At 38.8% G+C, this 26,266-nt stretch overlaps 1 protein-coding gene across 2 annotated transcripts in view; it reads left to right on the top strand.

Annotated features, from left to right (window-relative positions):
- The window catches only part of LIN52 (lin-52 DREAM MuvB core complex component), a 117,826-nt gene extending 91,941 nt beyond the window's left edge, over positions 1 to 25,885 (top strand). Inside the window, exon 6 of one of the 2 annotated variants that reach the window (XM_089907950.1) lies at positions 25,091 to 25,344. In XM_089907950.1, coding sequence (XP_089764076.1) covers positions 25,091 to 25,092 — 2 coding nt within the window. In that variant the 3' untranslated portion in view covers positions 25,093 to 25,344. Of the gene's footprint in view, positions 1 to 25,090; positions 25,345 to 25,712 lie in introns of those variants that run through there. The other variant, XM_022576571.3, reaches the window with a different exon arrangement.
- Positions 25,886 to 26,266: the final 381 nt, after the last annotated feature.

Here is a 26,266-nt window from a genome sequence, read left to right on the forward strand (position 1 = left end):
CAAAATCCTACCAGGCCTTCTTGAGAAATTGAAAGCCGAATGATTCTAAAGTTTATATGGAAATGCAAAGGACCTAATAACCAAAACAATTTTGAAAACAAAAAACACAATGTTGGGGGCTTCCCTGGTGGTCCATGTGGTTAAGACTCCATGCTTCCAATGCATGGGGCATGGGTTCGATCCCTGGTTGGGGAACTAAGATCCCACATGCTGCACGGTGTGGCCAAAAAATTAAAAACAAAACAAAACAAAACAAAAAACCCCCACAATGTTGGAGGATTTACACAACCTGCTTTCAAGTCTTACTGTAAAACTACAGTCATCAAGATAGTTTGGCTTTGACATAAAGACAGGCATAGAGATGAATAAAACAGGATAAAGAGTCTAGAAATACACCCATATATATGTAGTCAATTGGTTTTTGATAAAAGTGCCAAAACAGTACAAGGATAGTCTTTTCAACAAATAGTGCTGGAACAACTGAATATCTATGTGGGAAGAAATGGACCTTGACCCTTACCTCACATCATTAAAAAAAATGAACTGAAAATAGATCATGGGTGTAAATGTAAAAGCTGAAACCCTAAAACTTCTAGTAGAAAACATAAGAGAAAATCTTTGCATCCTTAGGATAATCAAAGACTTCTTAGATAACACAGGAGAATATGCCATAAAACAAAAACGTGATAAATTGTACTTTATCAAAATAGAAAACCTTTGCTCTTCAGAAGAGGTTAGGAAAATGAAAACACAAATCACAGACTGTGAAAAAATATTTGCAATATATATGCAGTTGATCCTCATTCACAGATTCTATATTTGCAGATTCACCTACTTACTAAAATTTATAACCCCCAAACCAATATTTGTAGTACTTTTATGGTCATTTGTGGATATGCACCAGGTGGCAAAAATTTGAGTTGCCCAACATGTGTGTTCCCAGCTGGTGTCAAACAAAATGGTGCTGTGCCTTCCTTTCCATGGCCTATTTAGTGCCAGTATTTTGCATTTTTATTATTTTTGTTGATTTTGCGATTTAGAATGGCCCTAAGCATAATGCTGAAGTACTGTCTAGTGTTCCTAAGTCCAAGAAGGCTATGATGTGCCTTACGGAGAAAATACACGTGTTAAATAAGCTTCATCCAAGCATGAGTTAGAGCACCACTCGCTGTGAGGGTTTTTTTAACGTTTTATTTTATTTAGTTACTTAATTACTTACTTATGGCTGCGTTGGGTCTTCGTTGCTGCACGTGGGCTTTCTTTAGTTGCGGAGAGCAGAGGCTACTCTTCATTGCGGTGTGCAAGCTTCCCATTGCGGTGACTTCTCTTTGTTGCAGAGCACGGGCTCTAGGCGCACGGGCTCTAGGCACACGGGCTTCAGTAGTTGTGGCATGCTGGCTCAGTAGTTGTGGCTCACAGGCTCTAGAGAGCAGGCTCAGTAGTTGTGGCACATGGACTTAGTTGCTCCGGGGTGTGTGGGATCTTCCCAGACCAGGGCTTGAACCTGTGTCCCCTGCATTGGCAGGCGGATTCTTAACCACTCTGCCACCAGGGAAGTCCTGGAATAACTAGAATCAAAGACAGACCTATAGCAAGTGCTAGGGAGGGTGTGGAACAATGGGAACTTATACATTGCTGGTGGGACAGCCACTTAGGAAAAGTTTGGCAATTACAGTGCTCGACATATGTTTACCATATAACCTACCAATTCCACTCCTGATTTTTCACTCAAAATAAATAAAAACATATATCTGCACAAAGACTGTACCAAATGTTCATGACAGTTTTATTCATAATACCCATTAAGTTGGAAACATCCCAAACATCTATTGGCCAGTGAATGGATAAACAAACAATTTGTGGTATACCCATGTGATGGAATACTACTCAATACTAAAAAGTAACAAACTACTGATACAGGTAGCAATATGGATGGGTATAAAAAAATGTTATGCTGAAGAGTACCTAGTATATGATTTTATTCATATGAAATTCTAGAAAAGGCAAATCCAATCTATAGTGACAAAGTAAATCAGTGATTACCTAGGACTAGGGTGATATTGGGATTCATTACAGAAGGGCACAAGGGAACAGTTGGGGTTGATAGAAATATTCTATATCTTGATTATGATGGCAGTTGCACAATTTTAAATGTCTGTGAAAACTCATTAAACTGTGATTGAAAATAGGTACAATTTATTGTATGTAAATTATACATCAAGAAAGCTGCTTTTCAAAGAATGAATTAGTTGAGGATTGGTTTGGATTTTAGGAGGAGGATTTTGGATTTGTAGGGGAGGCAACACATTTCCTGAAGAGACATGTTTCATAGGACCAGTACTTGAATACCCATTTCTTCCTACCTATTGTGTTTCTGAAAAATTCTGCCATTAAATGAAAAAGATTTTTATTACTTTTAGTAGGAAAAACTATGATGCATTCCATCCCAACAGATACCCAAACAAATTTCATAGGTAGAAAAATATATCAACTGAACAGTGAAAACAAGCTTAAGTAGTAAGAATTTAGAAGTAAATAAATACAGACTGTATAACAGACATAATGTAATGAAGCTTTATTGTGTTTATCAAAGGAAGAAAAGATTTGAGAGGGTGGTAGTTGTGGAGGTGGATGTGAGCGAGTTGGTTTTTGGAAGGAGCATCTTGCTGCACTTTTTTTTTTACTTCACTAATTTTTCAAGCTTTAGGGGGCTTAAATTATCTTGCACTCAAACTGCAGTTAAAAATAAAGTCATAGCATAAACATGAGAGCACTTTCAATCACATGGAAATTTTAAAGAATAATAGATGAAATGTTATCCCTTCATCCCTCTTGGTTGGCATACATTTACAAAGCAAATGTTTGGGGTTCGTTCAAACATGGCAGACAATACACATTTGGTCCATGTGATGTTCTCTGGAGAATGACAGTGTTGAACAGAATGCACCAATGTTGAAATAGCACTTTTTATAAAACCATTATATAAAAACAAAAGTCTGTTGTATTTTATACACCAGAAGCAATTAGAATATAACATGTTTTTTTAAAAAAGATAACCTTCCCAATGATACTTAAGGGTTTAATCTCTCAAAAATTTTGTAAGACCTTTATGGAGAAAATTGCAAACTTTATTGACAGACATTAAAGAAAACCTAAGTAAATGTCATGAATTAGAAGGAAAAAAGCCATTATACAAGAAACTTTTTTTAAAAGTTTTCTAAAAAGTAATGAACAGTCATTATGTGAGTAGTCTGTATTGACATAGACCTGGAATTTGGAAAGTGGATTTAGACCGAGTATCTCATGTGTCTTTCATTTTAATTCTTAAAACAAACTTAAATCACATTTCTTGGGAAGTTTATGCCTGGAATGTTTGAAATACAGATTGCTGTTTCCTCTCCCTGGAGCACTTTGTCTACTTCCGTAGCCCTTTTTCTGTGCTCCTGTTCATCCCTCTATTACAGCCAATATCAATTTATATTATTAATGATGTATATATTTATAGTCTGTGAACTCTCTTAGGTCAGGGACCATCGGGAAATAACTGTAGCAGGCTCTGGAGTTAAGGCCACTTGGATTCTAATCCTGTCTCAACCACTGATTAGCTGTTTAAACTTGAGCAAATTATATAACCTCTCTGTGCCTCATTTGTAAAATGGGAGTGATAAACAGCACCTATTTATAGGATACTGTGATGATTTTAAATAATAATGTGTTAAATGCTTTCAATAGTACCCAACATATAATCACCATTCAGGAATGTTAGCCATTGTGGTTCTTAGCCATTCAGCAGCACAGACTCTTCCCTGGGTGAGCTCTAAATTTTGAACAATGTGTAATAAATGTGTTAACATTACAGTGATGCCAGTTAGGTGGAATTTAGGACTGAGCAGGTTTTATATAATGTGTGGAGCAGAGTACAATTTGTTTTGAGTAAGAGGTAAGAAGCGTAATGTCAAGTCAGCACCAAGGATGGCGCTAATTAGAACAAGTGAGAACTCTGCTTCACCGATATATTAAGAATGTAAGAATGTGTTCAGATCAGAAAATGATCCTACTCAAAAAGCCACACAGGACTGAACAGCAACCAAGTAACTAGTGTGACAATTTTATGGCCCCTGTGAGAAATTATACTATACAAATAACTTGTGTACTGATTTTCTCAATCTTTTAATCTCTTCAAAATGTGAATACAAAAAAGTGAGCATTACTAATCCTATATGAAGTTGTGTTCAATAAGTACATATTGAATGAACCAATTTAAAAAAAAATGGAACCATCAGTATTATTCTTATCTTCAGAGAATAGCACAATAATGAGCACATGGAAAGCCTACAATTAAATGCTTTTGTGTAAATAAAATTAACTTTATTGCTTGTGATCTGAGTTAGGATTGATAATTCAGTTATTACATTTACCCAATTATTTACATATACTGAGGATTACTTAGTTTTCATAGAAATCTTAATCTTTCATTTCATGGATTTTGATATGTTTAAATATATAGCTTTGTTAAATGCTTTTGCATTTAATGCATTTGCATTAATCTAATCTACTTATATTAAATTTAATTGCATTCTGACTTCCTGGGATGAATATTTAGTCATTAAACAAAAGGAACATTTTTCAAATAATTATTCATAGTGTCTAAGTAATCCAAGTACTATACTTATTTTAATTCAAAATATAGTATCTTAGGGCTTCCCTGGTGGCACAGTGGTTGAGAGTCCACCTGCCGATGCAGGGGACACGGGTTCGTGCCCTGGTCCGGGAGGATCCCGCATGCCACGGAGCAGCTGGGCCCGTGAGCCATGGCCGCTGAGCCTGCATGTCCAGAGCCTGTGCTCCGCAACGGGAGAGGCCACAACAGTGAGAGGCCCGCCTACCAAGCAAAAAAAAAAAAAAAAAAAAAAAATATATATATATATATATATATATATAGTATCTTTGCTTTCAAAAAGTACATAAATACAAATTCTGATATTAATCTGAATTTATTTTTTAATTTTATTTATTTTTGGCTGCGCTGGGTCTTCGTTGCTGCACGCGGCCTTTTCTCTAGTTGTGACGAGCAGGAGCTACTCTTTGTTGCGGTGCGCAGGCTTCTCATTGTGGCGGCTTCTCTTTGCTGCGGAGCATGGTCTCTAGGCATGCAGGCTTCAGTAGTTGTGGCACACGGGCTCAGTAGTTGTGGCTTGTGGGCTCTAGAGTGCAGGCTCAGTAGTTGTGGAGCACAGGTTTAGTTGCTCCTTGGCATGTGAGATCTTCCCGGACCAGGGCTTGAACCCATGTCCCCTGCGTTGGCAGGCAGATTCCCAACCACTGCGCCACCAGGGAAGTCCTTTAATCTGAATTTAAACAAGTGAATTTATGAAGTATATTTTCTCTTGAAGTATATTGGCAGTAATGTCCCAACACTCAGTTTTATCAAGAACGTTGATTAGTTAGACTTTCAGTTAGTTCTTTAGCAAGAACAAGTCCAGGAGGAAAGGGCTATTTTTCTTTGTGCCTCAGGGTAGAGGTAAGAACTGGATGCTTATGTCTTCAGTGGAGAAACCCAGGTTCTGTTAGCTTGTATCTTCCCTGTGCGAAGCCTCTTTATCAGGGGTTTCACTTGAGTCCAAGGGAGTTTTTATTCTTCTGCATTTAATTTTTGCACAGCTCTACACATCACCCATTTTTATAAAAAGAGCATTAGTGAGATATTTTACACATACTATAAAATTCATCCATTTAAAGTGTACAGTGCGTTTTTAGCATATTCACGGAAGTGTGCAACCACCATGACAATCTAATTTTGGAATATTTCCATCACCCCAAAAAGAAACCCCATACCCATTAGCGGCCACTCCCATTCCCCTGACTCCACTTCCCACTCCCCAGTCAGCCCTAAGTAATCACTAACCTACTTGTTGTCTCTGGATTTCATTCCTTTTTATTGCCAAATAATATTCCATTATATGAATATACCACGTTGTTCATCAGTTGATGGACATTTGGGAATTTCCACTTTTTGGCTGTTATGAAAATGCTACTATGAACATTTGTGTGCAAGTTTTTGTGTCATCGTCATTTTAAACTTTCTTTTGATGTGGGGGTGTGTTTGTGTATTATAAGTTTTGCGTTGGAATACCCTGGATATAGCTTTAACTTAGTATGAGTACAATATATATCACCCAGTGGTCTAAATACATTTTGCTAAACTTGCAGGTAACAAACATTTATTGGTCTCTCATTTGTCATTTTGAGTCACTCAGAAACTGACTGGGTAAGCAAAAACATAAACCTTTTTGCTTTCATCACTGTCAGTACTGGATTCCATTTAAAGGACTCTAGAGTTTGATATTTCATATCTTGAGCTAGAATGGAGAAGAATGGCTTATTGTGAATCCAGTTACAGTTGGCTGACTGTCATGGCTAAATGACAACAATAGGTCATAACCTCTGTTTTGTTGTTATTTTTAATCTCGGTCATATATTCTTGTTTTGTTTTTGCATAGAGTGAAACTTTGAAAGAATAGAATGTTTCTGGCACATAGAAATTCATTTCTGTATTGACGTTTAGCCTCAAAGACACATCACTGATTATACAGATGAAGTGAATGTACCCAGTAACTCAAGCTGCACTTGGGTAATCATTAAGAAAGCAGTTCAAAGAATGTGATTAATGGTAGGACCATTTAAGTGTTTTATTCACATTGTCTTCTGGCCTTTGACTCAACTCTGGATTTATTAGAAATAGTACCCCTAAATCAAATCAGAACTAGAGAGTACCAGGGACTTAATAAATAGTCTTTAAAATAAACTTTTTAGCAAATTATGAAAACTAGCCTTTATAGTCTCTCTACCTACCAAAAAAATGAGTGTTAGGTATGTTTGGTTACAGGAATGCTAGTTTATTAGAATCAACATAAATAGAGAGGGAAAAAATGATTTAAAATGTGGTTTTTAGGGACTTCCCTGGTGGCGCAGTGGTTAAGAATCCGCCTGCCAATGCAGGGGACACGGGTTCGAGCCCTGGTCCCACATGCCGCGGAGCAACTAAACCCTTGCACCACAACTACTGAGCCTGCACTCTAGAGCCCAAGAGCCACAACTACCGAAGCCCGTGTGCCTAGAGCCCGTGCTCCACAACAAGAGAAGCCGCTGTAGCGAGAAGCCCGTGCACCACAACGAAGAGTACCCCCACTCGCTGCAACTAGAGAAAGCCCTCGTGCAGCAATGAAGACCCAATGCAGCCAAAAATAAATAAATGAATAAATTTATAAACTAAAATAAAATGTGGTTTTTAGATGGAATTATTTCAGGTTGATCTTACAAGCACAGGATTTTTAACTCATTAGGATATTATTCTCCACCCTGGACTTTATAAATTATTTCTTCTGAATAAGAATAAAAGCATTTAAATAAAGCCTTTAAAATAAAAGCATGGTAGCTGTCTCCATTTTTAAAAAATATCTTGCAAAAACGTCAATCTACAAAAAGAAACGACTTAGGAGCAAGTCACTTGACTTAACTGTTGTTTGGTTGTTGACTGTCACAGCTTTTTGCTTAACCAGATATGGTGAATAGGTATAATTGGTTTAGTTTCTGCCAAATTTTGGATAGATCAAATTTGTTATTTGTGATTTAACTTCTTAAAGCAGGGCCATTTCTTATACTACTTTGGTATCCACAAGAAATCCCAAATGATGCTGGGAATTAAGAGGGTACTTAAAGCTTATTTTAAGATCTATTTCATAATGTTCACTTGCATTTTACACCAGTGGCCTAGCGGAAAGCATTTCAAAAGGAGCGGTCCTTAGCTTGCAGGGGTGTTCCTAGATAGTATATTCCTAAGGGGTCAGTTCAAATATCACTCCTTTTCTAAAGCTTTTCCTGTCCATCCAACCCAAACCTTCTGCAGAATTAATTATCCCCATGTCTGTCTTCATAATGTGTTATATACTCCTCTTATAGCTTGGATGACATGACTTGATAATTATTTATTTTCCAGTCTGTCTTCTGACAGATTCTCAAGGAGGGTTAAGGATTATATTATAACCTTAACATTAAGCATAATGCATGGCACTGGAGATAGAGCTGAAGTTTCGGTAAAAATTCTAATCCTTGGCTGAATTTTAATTTCTCCTTTTGTTGCTCATAGAGCAGATAGTCTCTCCTACTTTTAATATGATTTTTAATTAATTAATTATTTTTTGTTGCTGTGCGCAGGCTTTCTCTAGTTGCGGCGAGCGGGGGTTACTCTTCATTGCAGTGTGTGGGCTTCTCATTGCAGTGGCTTCTCTTGTTGTGGAGCATGGGCTCTAGGTGCACGGGCTTCAGTAGTTGTGGCACACGGGCTCAGTAGCTGTGGCTTGTGGGCTCTAGAGCGCAGGCTCAGTAGTTGTGGCGCACAGGCTTAGTTGCTCCACGGCATGTGGGAACTTCCCAGACCAGGGCTCAAACCCGTGTCCCCTGCATTGGCAGGCAGATTCTTAACCACTGCGCCACCAGGGAAGCCCCTCTCTTCTACTTTTAACTTTATGGTAAGAAATATGCTTTATGATCATAATTTTAATAAAATTAAAATTTTATTAGTAATTCTTGTAGTAATGAATTAGAACTGCCTCTGGAGTTTCTGATTCAGTAGATCTGAGATGGAGACCTGACAATGTGTATGTCTAACGTGTTCCCAAAGTGACGCTAATGTGGTTGGTCTAGGGACCACTCCTTGAGAACCACTGATACGGGTAATAAATGCTAACTAACCTACCTGAAAACCTCTACTATATTGAAATAGGATCTGTTCCTGATTTCCCCACCTAACTTTCTTTTTAAGGTCTTGGGGGAAAAAAGTACTCCATAATTGCAAAGCTCTCTACAAGTATCTACACAGAGCACAATTAAGCTGTTGATGAGCAAACTTTAGTGCCCAAAGGAGGGGAGGGTTTTTCTAAGGAAGATTGGTTGATCTCTCTTGGTGTCTCATTATCTGCAAGCATAAGAGTATGTAATGGGCGAGCAGTTAGAACTTGTTGACTAGCTGATGAAACTAGTTTAGAACTCTGACCTTTGATTTTGAGGCCAGTGGTCTAGCATCTATAAAATGCTTCTTTTCACTTTCACTTCTTTTTTGGTTTGAATGCAAATAAAATTAATGAAAAAGATATTTTAACTTTAATTATTAAGCATTATAGTAAATGTTTATATAGTATCTAACCATATTTCCCCTTCTATTATATTTTGCCGTATTGATCACACATAAGTTGTTTTTAAGATCCTAAATTATGACCTGTACTATCAATGAAAGAGTGTTTTTTTCATTCAGTACATGCCTATTATTATGTTAACTATGTATAGGTTAAACTCTGGAGTTTCAATGAAGCAGACTATTATACACAGTATAATATAATTTTCTGGCTGTGGATATTTTTGTGTTCTAATTCTTTTATGTTAATAATTCACAAATGTTGTAAATAAGGTTTTTCAGAAACATCAAAACTGGATATTTTGAAAAAAAGGTTAACTAGCTGTAATTTCTACTCACAAGGAAAATAACCACTACCATATTGTTATGGACCTGGGCCCTTGGACTCTTTATTCAATAGAAATTGATAAGAGGCCAGATGAGAATCCAGTCAAGGCTTTATTGGGGCTCGTGCTGCAGTACAAGGGAGTGAAAACAAGAGACAGGTACTCTTGCTCTTTCTCTGAGAGGAGCTGCTTGGGTCCTTAAAAGGGGTAACAACAGGGGTGGGTCCATGGGTTGGGCAGGAGGTGTAGCTTAGGTGATCTGCCCACCCCTTTAGTGGTGCTATGTACAGGGATCCTGCACAGTGCCTTGCTTTTGCTCTCAGCACCTCAGAAATGGCAGTTGGTTTGTGGCCTTTTTGAATCCTGTTGATCATAATTGCCCCAACTGTGCACGTGTGCAGTTGTTTTTAGTCCCTTATAGTTTCTTTGTATTCTGTCACTCAAAGAGATGTTAGTCCAGGTGCAAGCACTCCGGTAAAAGGTCCCAGGTCCCAGCCTATCTCAATATGACTTCCTAAGTAGACACGTCATACGATCAAGTTCTTACCTTGATGTGATGTGGTTTTAAAAGAAATTCATAATCAAGTGAAGACAGTAATTGTTGTACATTTGTACTACTACATTATTTTAGAGGAAAAAGAGGATTTTTAAATTAAGCCTTACTGGATAAATACTATATATTGGGTATTTTTTCCAAGTCTGTTTAGGGAAAATATCTTTAAAAGTGTCTACCATTGATGAACTTATTGTCTGGTCAAGTTGAAAACATGAACCATACATATGTGAAACCACAATGCCAACAATTAAAAATCAAATTATCGGGTAGAACAAGTAATTTGTGTTAAAATTGGATAAATCGTCATCTGTGAAGTAAAAGAGTGATCAAAGTGAAGTAGGATTATTGAGGTCATTTATATTCACAGTTGTTGATAGTATGAGGAAAAACTAGCTGAAAGTTAACTGGACTAGTGAACGTTTAGATTAAGCTATTCCTTTTGTAACTTTGTTTAGATTAGGCTATTCCTTTTAGCTATTGGACTGGCCTCAGCCTTAAAGTTAGGCTTGCTACCAACCCTAAAGCTTTCTTTTTTTAAATTTTATTGAAGTATAGTTGATTTACAATGTGTTAATTTCTGCTGTAGCAACCCTAAAGCTTTTTATGATAAGATTCAATAAATGAGTAACTTGGACTTGCCTGGTGGCACAGTGGTTAAGAATCTGCCTGCCAATGCAGGGGACATGAGTTTGAGCCCTGGTCCAGGAAGATCCCACATGCTGTGGAACAGCTAAGCCCATGCGCCACAACTACTGAGCCTGTGCTCTAGAACTCACGAGCCACAACTATTGAAGCCCACGCACCTAGAGCCCATGCTCTGCAACAAGAGAAGCCACCGCAATGAGAAGCCCACGCACCGCAACAAAGAGCAGCCCCCGCTCACTGCAACTAGAGAAAGCCTGCGCGCAGCAACGAAGACCCAATGCAGCCAAGAATAAATAAATAAATAAATAAATAAATTTACATAAATAAATAAATGAGTGACGAAAGACTCATTCTCTCCACCTCCCAAAGAATTTTTTAGAAGCAAAATGTTGAACCAGAGAGCTTCCCTCCTAGCTATTTTATGAATAAATTGAAAATTGTGCTCTTAGATTTGTCTGTATGATATCTTAAATAAGAAAGGTTGGAAGGCAGCAGCTTATTATTATTAGGCTTAACCTGAGTTAGATTTGGTAGAGTTTAAAAAATAGGTAATCTGCTTTTGATTGTTTGGTCATGTGTAATTTGTTCCTCATCCAAAGAATTTAACAATGGAAATAAACATTCATGACATGAAAAGTCACCCCCTTTCTACAGCTTTTCCTGTCCATCCATTTCCAAGTCCTCTGCAGAATTAATTATCCCCATCTCTGTTCCCTGGCCTGCTCTTCATTGTATTATGGTATGTAGTGATAATGAGAAAAAGCTGTATTTCCAGAGAAGCATTTGGTGAAGTTTTCTGTTTACTATGGAGATTTTCCAAGCATATACTAACTAGAAAGAATGCTATAATGAACTGCACGTACCCATCCCCAGCTTCAATAATTGTCAACTTTCTGCCATTCTTGTTGTATCTCTGCCCCCTTATATCACACTTTTTGTTGTGGTTGTGTTGTTGGCTGGAGTATTTTAAAGCAAATCCTAGTACCATGTCATTCATAAATAATTTAGTATGTATCTCTAACCAAGAAGGCCTTTAAAAAACACACAATTATTACACCAAACAACATAAAATAATAATTCCTTAGTAACATCTTATAGTCCATGTCCAGTTTGGTTAAAAATTGTGTTTTTCACAGTTGGTTTGTATGAGTCAACATCTGGACAAGGTCTACACATTGCATTTGATTGACATCAGTCTTCAGTCACTTAATCTTCTCTATAAGCACACTCTTCTTCTTCTAGGTTATCCCCCCCGCCCCATGCTATTTAATTGCTGAAGAAACTGGGTTGTTTGTCCAGGAGGATCTCCCACATTTTAAATTTGGATGATTTTTCTCATGGTGGTAGCATTCCACATGGTCCTCTTTTCCCCCAAATTTCCTGTAATCTAGTAGAGTTAGAGAATAAAGTGGGTTCGGAGTCAGTCTTTTTGGCAAGAATGCTTCATAAGTGTACTTGCTATTGTTGCGTATGAAACACAGGACCTTCATTTGTCCCAGTTTCAGTGAAGATCAGTGGGTTTGGGTGGTATCAGTCTCATTCTTTCCATAAGAATAATAATGATGATGATTACTATTCTAATAAATCAGCAACTATTTGGTTTCCCTGAAATGTGGTCCAAAGAGGAAAGCCAGAAAAAATGCTTGATTTTCTCCCCTTTTTACTTACCAATTTTCAGAACATGAAATGAGTTGAAGTGACTGAGGGCTTTTAAGAAATATTATAGTAAAATATAATATATTAAATATAATACAGTATACTAGTGTATTATAATTTAATATAATACAATATATTTAATATAATGTATTATGATATAATATTAATTTGATGTAATTAATATAATACATTATATTAATATAATACATTATATTAATATTATATTAAATATAATACATTAAAATACTATTTAATGTATTTCTAAGCACTATAATCACTATTGTTTTTGACACTCAAAACTGTCCCATCTTTAGTTAGTGGACACACCTTTATGCTGACTTCTGTGTCATTTGACATGACCCTAGTAATCTTTGGTAACTTCCTTCCTTTCAGCGTGTCAAGATATTCCTTGTTCATTTACTTCAGACTTAGAATCTTATCCATTTCTCCAAGGAACCCTGGGAGTAGAAATCTTAGTTTTAGTAGAAATCTAAGTACTAAGAGTATTAATTGGTACTGGACTGTCATTGCTTCTGGGCTTTTTCCATGGACAGGGTTGGTAAATGAGTTGTTGTTGTTTTGTTTTTTAAGAGAAAAAGAAATTGTGTTCCTACCAATATGCCCAGTTGAAATTAAAGATGTTTAAGCGGGGGGGCTTCCCCGGTGGCACAGTGGTTGAGAGTTCGCCTGCCGATGCAGGGGACGCGGGTTCGTGCCCCGGTCTGGGAGGATCCCACATGCCGCAGAGCGGCTGGGCCCGTGAGCCATGGCCGCTGAGCCTGCGCGTCTGGAGCCTGTGCTCCGCAACGGGAGAGGCCGCAGCAGTGAGAGGCCCGCGTACCGCAAAAAAAAAAAAAGATGTTTAAGGGTTTTAACTTAATGTATTCGGTTTTTTTTTAATTTTTAATTTTATTGGAGTTTAGTTGACTTACAACGTTATGTTAGTTTCAGGAGCACGGCAAAGTTATTCAGTTATACATATACATATATTCATTCTTTTTTAGATTCTTTTCTCATATACAATGTATTTGATTGTATAATAGTATGTCTTTTACTCTGGAAATCTTGACTTCTAATAACTAACATAATTATTTATGTTTTAACCCACAATGAGACTAGCATCAAAAGAACTAACTACATATAACAACAAGAATGCTGAATGCAATTTAAGATTTCTCTGTGCCTCATTTATATCTTTAGGCTATGTACTTGTAGGGATATATAGTCAGAATATGTCCTTTAGAATTATTTAAACTTTTGTACTGTGTGGTTATTGCCAAATTTTAGAGATTCAAGTTATTTTCAGTTTATTTCCACTTTTAGAGATTGCCATTTTTCTATTTAATGAATTTTTTAATGTATAAAATATTTATATGGTGTCCCAAAGTAAAACGTATAAAATAAGGTGCATCTAAAGTGTCTACCTTCCACCTCTATCCTACCCCCTCTCTTTTTCCTCTTCTAGGTAACCATCTTTATTAGTAAAAACAAATACTAAACTTTATCCTTCCATTATTTCTTTTGAAAATATAAGTAAATATACCTATGTATTTCTCCATGTCCTAATTTTCCACATAAGGTAATATACTATACATAGTGTTCTGCACCTTGCTTTTTTTCCGCTCAGCAGTATGTTCTGGAGATGGCTCCATAGCAATATATAGGTCTCTTCTTCATTCCTTCATACAGTTGCACAGTACTCTGTAGTATGGAGTCCCTTCCCTAAATTTGAGTTGTTTCCAATCTTCAGTTATTACAGATAGTGCTGAAATGAATAAGAATATGAATACTCTATTTAATATTTTTGCTGGTGTATCTTTGGGTAGCTACCTAGAAGTAAAATTGCTGGGTCAAAAACATAGGTAATTTTACTAGGACAAAAATTTCTTATGCACAGTATTGAATTAAGAATTGAAAAGGAAGCAGATTTCCTCTTTCCTCATATATGAATAAATTATTTCAATAGATATATAGTTGACCACCTCCCATGTGCCTGGTATTGTTCTAGTTGCTGGGGATAGAGCAGGAGGCTCTGTAGAACTTCAAGGAGCATGAAGAGAAATAAAGTTAATTTCAGATTTTGGTAAGTGCTGTGAAGGAAGTAAATGTGTTGATATGAAAGAAAGTAACCAAGAGGACTCACTTTGGATAGGGTGGCCACAGAAGGCCTCTTTGAAAAGGTGATGTTTGAACTGAGATTTGACAGATTAAAAAAATGATTAACGCTGCCATTTATAGACTTTCCTACTATATGCCAGGCAATATAAAGGATTTTCATACCTCATTTTATCTCACAAGACTGCAAAGTCTATTTTATAATTACATTTTATGAATGAGAAAACTGATGCTCATAAAAATAATTTGCTTAAGGTCTTACACCTGTAAATGGGGGGGAGGGGGGCTGGGATTTGAATCAAGGCTAGACCCATCTAATTCCAAAGCCAAATAAGAGAAATCCTTTTTACTGTATACATTGCCTCTCTTAACCAGAAAGAAAGCAGAGAATACCAAGTTAACATAGTAAATGGTTTAGACTCTTGTTTTAACCTGGCAGAAATACAGTGTTTTGTTTTTTTTCTTTTAAAGCACTGTTCACATTTACTATTGAATGATTACAAATTCAGAATACATATGCTTGTTTTCTTTGGGAGTATTTGTTATATAACAAAATAGAAAAACATGTCTTCTTGTCCAAGCTAAGTAAAACAATTTCAGTATCTGTTTTTATTGTTTTCAACTTAGTGATGGTTCTCTGTTTAAAATACCGTAGCAAGAACCTAGGGGCAGGACAGGAATAAAGACGCAGACCTACTAGAGAATGGACTTGAGGACACGGGTGGGGGAAGGGTAAGCTGGGACAAAGTGAGAGAGCAGCATGGACATATATACACTACCAAATGTAAAACCGATAGCTAGTGGGAAGCAGCCGCATAGCACAGGGAGATCAGCTCGGTGCTTTGTGACCACCTAGAAGGGTGGGATAGGGAGGGTGGGAGGGAGACGCAAGAGGGAAGAGATATGGCGATATATGTATATGTATAGCTGATTCACTTTGTTATAAAGCAGAAACTAACACACCATTGTAAAGCAATTATACTCCAATAAAGGTGTTAAAAAATAAATAAAATTTTAAAAATAAAATACTGTAGCAACAATATCCCCCAGATATTTCTAGCCTATTAGAATAATGCACCTTCTAAGTATCCTATTTATTTATTTCACAAATATTTGTTAAAATCTACATTCAAGGTACTTTACAGTGTCTATTTGAAATAACTTCATTAAATGAAATAACCAAAACATTCAAGGGACTTCCCTGGCGGGCCAGTGGTTAAGACGTGGTGCTTCCACTGCAGGGGGTGCGGGTTAGGTCCCTTGTCAGGGAACTAAGACCCTGCATGCCTCGCAGACTGACCAAAACAAAAACAAAAACATGTTCAAGGTTCTGTAAATAGCCATGAAATTAATCTTAGGGGGAAATTTCTTCTTGTGCCAGCACTTACTGAGGACTTAAATGTATTGTCTTAAGTCTCATACAACCCACTCAGGTAGGTACTACTAATCCCCCATTTTACAGATGAAGGAACTGAGGCACAAAGAGCCTACATAATTTACTGGAGATCACCATCTAATAAGTGATAGATTGAGACCAAAGTTCAAATCCTATGCGATCATAGGTTTTTCTATATCATATATATTAAAAGGTCATATCAAACAACAAGAAAGTAGGGAAATATATTCTTCCTTTCTGGTGAGTTAAGTCCATACTACTGTCTGATGAACCATGCGTGAAGATTCATAGACATTTTCTTTGGTGTCTTAAACTGGAACTACCTGCAGTTAAAAGTCAGATTCTAATTTTACAAACAAGGCCACCTCTAACAACATTACAATAAAATGATCTTATTTCCTGGCTTAAAGAAAAATTCTCTAGTAACTATAGGAGTGCTTGTGGTATCAAGACAGCATCTTCTATCTCCATGTAAGTCATAAGCAAAGTGATATTGTGGTGAAAAAATAGTGGCATGAATAATACCTGCTCACAGCCCAAGACATTTGATGTATCTTGGGCCTCAGTGTTTGTCGGATTTTGCAATTTCATGAGCAAGATTTGTATTTTTTTAAAGTTCTATATTTCTCTGTGTTCCACTTGATATCAAATCTGTATTCTTAGATCGTAGCGTTTCATTAAAAAAAATAAATAATCTCAGCCCCTCCTCCCTCTCCTCCCCCTCCCCCCACACTCATTTCGTATAATATGGTAATGATATCACCGTAGCTGTAATTACGGGTCATCTTCATTTCTTTCATCTCTGCCTGTTCTGATGGCTTCATTCCTTTGACGGAAAAGATTTGGCTCTGGGTGCTATGATTATTTTGTTAAGCGTTATTCGAATAGACAGGAGTGAGAGAAATTAATCAATCCAAATGCAATTAGCATCATGTTTAACCCAGTGATGGACGTCTCAAGGTGAAACAGCCAGGGGAGTTTCAGACATTATTATTCAATCCAGTGGTTCTTATCTAAATTATAATCAAGAGAGGTTTTTATTGGCTTCACAGTGTGAAGATGTAACTCTTTCCCTGCCCTGTGGGTCAAGAAGGCTGGGGCCTCCATCCTCTGTAGACGTTTGCTGCTGCCAGCACCTTGAGGTGGGGATGTTCCAAGCAGGAGGATTTTCTTAATATCCAAGTCCTTTGAAATTCATCTATACTGTGATCTTGGTCTGATTTTCCTGGGAGTGGGATATTGCCTGTGAATAAATTACTCTAACTTGGGGCAAAATATTTTGTGTCCTGATGAAATCAGTTTGACTAGTTCTTTCTTAACCTTACAGGATAGATTATTATTGCTGTACTCACTTTATGAATGAGGAAATTAAGACTGTGTGAAGCTACTAGCCTTTGGTCACAATAAGTGTTTCACCACAATGTAGTACTACGTGAAGGCCCTGAAGTGTGAATGAATGTTCTGCAAAAATTTAGGAGTATTTAGTAAAAGTTTGCCCCGAGTGTATTAATCCATTGCTTTGATCTCATTGCTGTTCGTTCAACTGAGTTGACCTTTGGAAGTGGAACCAAGTGAAATAGGCCTGTGAGGCCCTCTGAAGAGGAAACAAAATACAAATAAGAAGTTTTTAGGTCTCATTTCTTGAACACAAATCTTTGGGGTTTGTTGTTATTGTTTTGGTTTGTTTTTTAGTAGGGAGAAGGGTGATAAAAAGGATTGAATATTTGAAATCTAGTCTTGTTTTGCTCTTGAAAGAGGGCAGAGCAAGGAGAGTTGATGGAGAAACATAGGCTTTCACCTGAATACAGCATTTTTCAAATACCTGACAATTAAGATTCTTCTACTTCTTTCAGCCTTCAGGCATCATGGATGACACTTACCGTATTTTATGTTCCTGCTTGATGGTTTATATTCTGAGAATAAATCTGTTGGCTGGATGTTTCTGTCCTTTTTTCCCCCTGTTGTGAAAAGCCATTAAAATTATTTTCCATATTGGAACTGTCCAAATGCATTTAACTGTACATTGAGTCCTGGCTTTTCTTTTTTATATTACTTCTTGGATAAAACATTCTCTGGAAGTGGCCCTTGCTATGAATTGAAAAAAAATGTTTGATATAAAATTATCTTTTCCTGAATTCACGGGAGAGAACATAGTTCTTAGACACCCCACTCTTTTAGAAGAAAAAGTCATGTTAGAGAGACAAGACACTGAATAGAAAGAGAAACTGGGAAGTGTGCCCCGAAAAGGATTTTCTGAGAATTCTTAGGATGAAGATTTTCATAGTCAATGATAGTTTGGTCATGGATGTAGCATCCAGACTGTTTTTTTCTTAGATATTATTTCATTCTCAAAGAATTTTGGGCAAAAGCCTAAGGCTGTTCTGTCTGCCTTCAAATGCTGATTTTATATATTTTAGAGAAAAGTGAGATTTCTACCATAAAATCTTTTTTTCTTAATTTATTTATTTTTGGCTGCGTTGGGTCTTCATTGCGGTGCACGGGCTCTAGGCGCTTGGGCTTCAGTAGTTGTGGCACACGGGCTCAGTAGTTGTGGCACACGGGCTCAGTAGTTGTGGCTCGCGGGCTCTAGAGTGCAGGCTCAGTAGTTGTGGTGCATGGGCTTAGTTGCTCTGCAGCACGTGGGATCTTCTTGGACCACGGCTCAAACCTGTGTCCCCTGCATTGGCAGGCGGTTTCTCAATCACTGCACCACCAGGGAAGTCCCTCTACCATAAACTCTTATGTTGAGTGGACTCTCCCACAAGAGTTGACTGAGAATGGTCAGTAGACCATATTACAATTACACCATTTTCTGAGGGCCGCCAAGTATTCAAATGAGGTCCCAAGAGAGTTCCTTCTCATCCAGGAACACCATGCTCAGTTCATAGCACCTTCTGCTCTTGACAGTGGCCCCAGCCACTCTCATATCAGAGGCATTATAAAGTGCTTAGTCCTTGACTTGAATTATTGATCACTTAGTGATAGGTTTTTGTGGAGGTCTGAACTGGAGCATGGTGAAGAATCTCAGTCTGGGGGCCTGCCTGGAACTGCTCTGCTGTACGCCGGCCCTATGCCGGAGTGACAGGAAGACTTTCTCATTCCTGTGAGAGAGAAATCAGCACTGTAAATCACATTGGTTTCCTTTGTTCTCCTCTGATGTACTAAGGTATCTGTGAACAGCTAGATAGCTCCATCTCAAAGGCCACTTCTCATTTATTTGAATTTTCCCTAATACCTAGTACATAGTAGGTAGGCTCTGTATGTGACTAACTTAACTATTCATCCATCCCCTTCATGCTTCTCTTCTGCATAGCACACACTCATGACTAGGAGGTCCCTCAGCGGAATTAGAATGCCTTCAACTAAAAAATAATTGTTAAAAAAAAGTCAAAAGTGTAATCATAACAAATGGCATCATTTCTACAAAACACCTTCTATAAATCTAGTTAAATAGATAACCTTTTAGCGCATTGATTTAAACCAAATGAACTAGGGTTTTATGTGCTCCTTTTTGCTAGAAGAAGCTGCTGGTGTAGTTAAGGAAGGTCGCTGCCTCTAACTAGCACCCAGGTTTGAACCTCCAGAGTATACGTGTTACACAGATGCAAGTCAGGCATGTTTCCCTTTGTTTTACATTTGAGAGCCTTTAAAAAATAAATAGTTCATCCTCTTTTTGCCACTCCTGGTGCTGCTTGTGTGCGCATTCGGTACTGACCTGGTACCTTTTCTCTTTTGTGAAATGGCAGCTGCGGAGACTCTGTTGTTTCTCATGACCGATGGAAAACCCAAGGAAGGAGCCAAGGCTAAGAACAATGATCATATTAATTTGAAGGTGGCGGGGCTGGACCGTTCTGTGGCGCACAGATTAAGATTAAGCATACGCCACTCAGTACACTAATGAAGGCTTACTGTGAATGACAGGGTTTGTCAATGAGGTAGGTCAGATTCCAGTTTAATAGGCAGCCAATTCATGAAACAGACACACTGTGAGAGCAAAATAACTTACTGGATTATGAAAGAGAAGGGCTGAATGAGCATGCCACTAATGGAGGAGGGGGCGCTGTCACGGAACCAGCATTCTGCCCCAGTTGTTGTCGATCAAAACATAGCATTGGTCATTTAGCTTAAAAAAAATAAAGGGAATATGCTCGTGTACATCACCAGTTACTTTAAGTACAGTAAAGGAGTGAGGAAATGGTACATGGAAGAACAGAGAAATCCATACTATAGTAGCCAAGATGCCGTCAGTGTGTTCCAGCAGCAGACAGGAGGTGTCTGCTATGAAGGGAACTTGCTCTTTACTCCAGATCTCAGTTCCCACAGACCAAGAAGACCTTCGCAGTTAGAAGACTGCAGTTTGGGCCTCCCACATCCTGACTACTACAGTATGGACTTCTCTATTCTTTCATATACCCCTTCCTCACATCTTTATTGTAGTTGAGGTAACTGGTGTACACAAGCATATTGGCTTTTTTTTTTTAAGCTAAATGACCAGTGTTATGTTTTGCTTGACAACAACTGGGGCAGAATTCTGGTTCTGTAATAGTCCCCCCTCTCTCCATTAGTGGCGTGCTCATCCAGTCCTTGTCTTTCATATTCAAGTAAGTTATTTTGCTCTCACTGTTCAACAGAAATCAAACAAACAAAAATCCTTGCATACCTTGTTCCACTGGAGAATTTTAATGTTTTTCACTTTATCACTGTAAAACCCAGGGCAGTTTTATAACTTTTTTGTACATAGCTGTTACGTGTAAGGCAACCTGTCTTGAAGCAGGGATAAATTACTCTAAACGAAATGAATCCTAGATAATTTTCCCATCAAGTATCTTGTTGCTTAAATAAACTTCTTGTTTGACATGAAAGAAAGAGTCATACAGTAGCTAGCATTTACAGAATGCCTGTGTGACCCTTGTATTAATCCCATCTTGAACAGATGAGGTGACTGAAACACAGAGAGATGACTTGGGTGACTTGCCCACAGTGGTTCAGGCTCAGTGTAGGAGCTGGGGTTTGAATCCAAGCCTGTCCAATGCTAAAAGCCCTGCTCTTGGGAATTCCTTGGTGTTACAGTGGTTAGGACTCCACGCTTCCATTGCTGGGGGGCCGGGTTCAATCCCTGGTCAGGGAACTAGGGTCCTGCAAGCTGCACAGCGCAGCCAAAATAAATAAATGAATGAATGAATGAATAAATAAATAAATAAATAAATACATGCATGCCCTGCTCTTTTCACAGCGTTATGCTGTCTCCTTTGTTTCCTGGCCACTCAGAGTCTCCTAAACAGCCTGTTGTTGCTTTTCAGGATATGAGAGAACCATCCGCCTCACTAATGTTTTTATTTATATTGATTTAATTATATTGAGGCACAATATAAATATTTAAAGTGGTTTGCATTGGAACTGCAAACCAAATGCTATGAGTTTCTTCCATTTCATTAAAAGTTACTTAATCTTTACATTGTTCCCTATATTAAAGCCAAGCAGAATTTTATCAGGCAGTTGCCTCAAAGTTATAATCTGGAAAATCTTTCTATAATGAAACCCATATGTCATGGGCGAAAGGTGCAAAGCCCTGGCATAGAGGGCTGGTCTCGTGAGAGATTCTGCACCCAATCTCGTTAACCAGGGTGCCTCTGGTAATCCCTCATGCCCTCACTGGTGAGAAATCAGTCTGTACCACTGAATCTTTTTCAACCAGCCACCGGAAGATTTACCGCAGAGAAGACAGTTTGGGGATAGTCATTGTGGAAAGGGAGCCAGAGGCAAGGCTAAATGTAGGATGGCGGAATTGGAGAGTCTAAAGAAGAGATTACATTAAAGCACACACCACCTTCACAGCAGGCAGGATGGAGTCCTCCCTTCAGCCTTGACCTCTCTAAAGTATACCCAGGTCTTTACAGCTGCTGTGAACCTGACAGCCCTAGGGAAACTATGAAGGGGTGATAGAAACTGCATCAACCTGGAAGTTGATTATAGTTTATCCATTTGCTGTCTTTAAATGTGTCCCCTGTCCCACACTCAGCAGCAGTTCACATGTTCACCCTTTGGTGAGAGTCTTGACTATGACTTTCTCAGTTTATGGTCTGTGCCCAGCATAGGAGGGCCTGTAAATCATGACTTGACGTGGAGGTCATGCTTCTCTTCTGCAGAGCATACACTGGTGGCTGATGACCAGTGGATCCCTCTGAGCATAGTGATTCGACTGTGGTAGCAGTGTTGCCTTCCTGTTGAATCTTGTAATCCTAGAGAATCAATCCAGAACCAGAAAATAGTTAAGAAATGGTGTTAACTCCAGATAAAACTTTCTCTAGCAACTTTATGGTCCCCAGGATCGTCTTCTAACACATTGTGGGAAAAGAGAAGCAGGAGAGAAGGCAGGAATTGGAAGTGCCAAGCTGAAGAGTATGTAATCTTACCCTAGTCATTAGTGCAAGAATTACACCAAGTGGTAACTGTTGGGAAGAAGGGATGGAACTAGGCAGGAAGACATAGAAATACCTTACTGTCCTCTGTCAGCAAGCATAGATTTCTCTAAAGGTTTTTTCCCAAAGAGATTTGAAATCCTTGGTGGGAGTTTTTTAGTAAAACACATTTACATTATAAACCCTACTGGAAGGGGTGTGTGTGTGTGTGTGTGTGTGTGTGTGTGTGTGTGTGTGTGTGTCTGTGTGTGTGTGTGTGTCTGTGTAGAAGAGGAATACAGAATAGTAGCAGAAGGCTGTCTCCCTACTCCTAATGGGATTTTGTAGCAGCATGTGTGAGTTTGTTTCAGAAGTCAAAAACGAACAGATGTTGGTATAAATTACCTCTGTGTCTGATATCTTGCAAATTAAAAGCGCGGTTGGCATCGCTAAACAATTTCACTAGGTTTGGGGGGGTGTGTAGTTAGCGGGTGGTGATTACTATAGCAGGTCGGTAAGAATCTTTACATTGCAGTAGAACAGGAGAGCCAAGGATAAAGAGATGAGGAATAATATAAGGGGTATATGAATTAATCAGAGATGTTAACATCTCTGATGACAAGTGAACAGGAGGGCATGTGCTCTGGAGCAGCCCCTGACTCACAGCAATTTCTCTGTGCACAAAAAGGGGTTGGTGCTTAGGATGTGATTTATAGGGCACAGCCCTCTTTTAGGGAGCAGCTAGCTATGTCACAAATTCGTATATCTCCTATATAGGAACAGCAAGTAGGAAAACTTTCACCCCTCCCACGTAAAAGATGATGTCTTTTGAAATACTTCTACTTTTACGGTGGTTTGCTGCAGCTCTGTGTACTTAGATTAGGTTGAAGGGGGAGGAATGACTGAGTGGAAGGGGGGTTGTTAAAAAGGATTGGTTAAATTCAAGGAGCGCTTGCCACTGAGAGACTTGGAATATCCATTTTTTTTCCTTTTAAATCCTTTTGATCCCTCGAATAGATTGGGTCTTGTAAATTTTTAAGCCTTAAAATATTGGTCATTCTCCCATTTGGGGAAAAAAAGAGCAAAGAATTGTGGGACATGAAGGACAGTAGGCAGAAATAATTAGTAAGATCAGTACAGTGCTCCTGGCCCAGGATTTTTGGAACAGGGCTCTGTTCTACCCAGCCGAGCATTGTATTACTCAAGTCTGATTTCCAGAGCACCTGCTTCTAGCCACTTTGCAGGATCATTTGATACTGTGTTTAAATTCATTAATAAGCACTGGAGAGTAGGCAGAAAACCTATCCAAGTAGGAATAAATGATGCGACCCACTCTGGCCAAAAGTATAAGTCAATTCCTATAGATCAGGCTGAGGGAAAAGATTCCAAGGAATGGGATTTTCGAGATTGCTAGCCTCCCTTATCACAATTCATTCACTTATTCACTTAGGAAATACTGCATGCAAGAGAAGCAATAGACTACTTACCCTCCTCTGAAAGGCGCTGTGTTAATAATACCACTATACCAAGCATGATCATGGCTGAATACCCGAGAGGGCGGGGCAGGTGGCATTAATATGCTACTCATTTTACAGATGAAGAAACTGAGGCGCAGAGATCTTTCCCATCTCAAGGTCTCGCCCAGCTGATAAATATTAGAGTTGGAACTTAAACTGCATTCAGATCCTGTGTTCTCTGAAAGAAATCCATGCTCCTTCCCCTGGGCAATAAAATACTTGTTTGGATTTCTTCTAGAGTAGTTAGTCCTTGTCCCTGGATCTCTCCATGAATCTGGCACTACTTCCATCAAGGGAAATGACTTTTCTTGCCGAATAAGCAAGGTAAATTTTAAAAGAATCCCACAATGTAGAGAATGGAGCAATGAGGGTCACTAACAAGTCTTATTGTTTGTGAAATGGAAGGAAACTAACTTTACTCTGTTCCTACTTGGTTCTAGTTCTTTTTTATATTATCATTCATCCAGCCAACATTTATTCAGCAGATACCGGGTCCAGCACTATGCTAGGTGCTGGTGATAAAAAGAATAATAAAACACAATCTCTGCCCTCAGTTCTTCGACTTCCATGGAGGAAGACAAGTATATCAACAAGTAATTGCAAGTCTTATAGGAACTTTGTATGTATGGGATTTGGCGTAAACCCACTAAGGAAGGAATGGTCAGTTTGATTTGGGCCAGGGTACGGTTGAGGGCACATGAGACAAGCCCAACGCTGGGGCTTCCATTCCTAGTTAATGGGATTTCCTTTCCCTTTGTTGGAGCTTTGGAACTTCTGAAAGATGGGGAATGTATAGACTGCAGTTACCAAAAGCTTTCCTGGTTACAAAATTTGTATTGTTTTATTTCTTCCTTGTACAAATAAACCAAGAACTATTCAATGTAGATGGTGGGGTGGGGGAGTGGGAGCCCATTCATCTAGCACCATTTGCTCTGCACCGGGGAAGGGAAGCAAGGAGGCTAGGGTGAAGGTCCTTCTCACCCCTGCAGGTGCCTCCCTAGCCACCTCACTCCTTTGGCCAAGATGGAGATATGTCCTTGGAAGCCACAGGGCACCATAGCCTGCTGTGTGTTCACTGCATGGTTCCAGAAGACTTCTGGCCCCGAGGCCAGCCATCGGAAGCTTTCAGCACTGTTACATCCATTTAAGAGACATAAAAAGATGATCTTATGGGGATGAGGATGAAGGGGGTTATGCCACGTACAATTTTTGAGGATTTGCTTGACAGAGCTAAAATGGGGGGCTTCTGGAGTGGGTCTTGTAACTGAGAAATGTTTTACTTTCATTTCAGAGCCTCATATGTAGGAAAGTAGCTGTATAAACCCTCTTGTAACTACAGCATTCAAAGATTGATGGTGCTGAAAGTGAGAAAAAGACACATAAACCTTGCCTGGCTATATTAAATATCTAAGGACTGACAATGCCAAGAGAGAGAAGACCAAAGCTCTATACACCCTACTTTATTACTCCATCCACAGATGAACTGCACTGAGGGAATATAAACTCTGTTACATTACAGTATCCAGGGACTACCACTGCTGAGAGATGGGGTAAATAATCTCTAATTTTGATTTGAGATTATAAATGTCCAGAGACCAACAATCCAGAAAAGACTCTAATCTAATCTTGGTTGGATTTTAGCCTCCAAGAGCAAACCCAAGGGTAAATGATAAAGATTTCCCCAGTTGGCCTGCGCGTTATAGTAATTACCAACTTCAGAACAGTTTTGTACAGTTTGTTGTCAATAGTGGTTTGTTTTTCTCCCATTTTGGAGGTTAGTAGAGATTGAATCTGTTATGGTAGCAACTTTGTATACAATTTAAATCAATCTGCATTCTTAAATTAAGTCTTCCTGTGAACGCTTTTTCAGATTTTAGGTCTTCATTTATCTTTCATTTGCTTTGTGATTCCAGCCAGAGAGATGACACGGGGGAAATTCCTCAACATTCTGGAGAAGCCCAAGAAGTAGCAGCTGCTTGTGGACAGGATGCCCTGGGGACTGGAACCGTGCTTCCCTCCCTGTGCAGTTCTGATGACGCGCACCTCACTGCTTCCTGCCCAGAGGCCGGAGGGTGCACCTCCAGGACTGACCCTCTCCCCTGCTCCTGGCACTCTGCGCTTCTGAGGACATTCGGCGGCAAGAGAAGAATCTGCTCTATCCAAGGATCAGTGGTGCAGTTATTCATTCAGCTTCTAGACTGTGACCGTCTCAGCCTCGGATGTTGGTAACACCAGAAGGTATATCATTCTTAAAGGTCAAAGTCCTGCTTTCTCGTTTCCGGAAATGATTCTGGAGCTCCAGGATCTTACAGTTGATTTGATTCAGTGATAGCAAAGTCAGTTGAGATGTGTTGATGGGACAAGTTCTTTTGAATTGTACTTGATCTCTTAGGAGGTGTTTATGATGCAAGGAGACCAGAGACCAATTAGATTCTGGACCAGACCATGCAGCTTGGCCTGCAAGCTC

The sequence above is a fragment of the Delphinapterus leucas genome, chromosome 2 (assembly GCF_059928025.1).
Source record: "Delphinapterus leucas isolate spDelLeu-1000000601 "Yukka" chromosome 2, BTC_Dleu_Yukka2, whole genome shotgun sequence".
Lineage (NCBI taxonomy): Eukaryota > Metazoa > Chordata > Mammalia > Artiodactyla > Monodontidae > Delphinapterus > Delphinapterus leucas.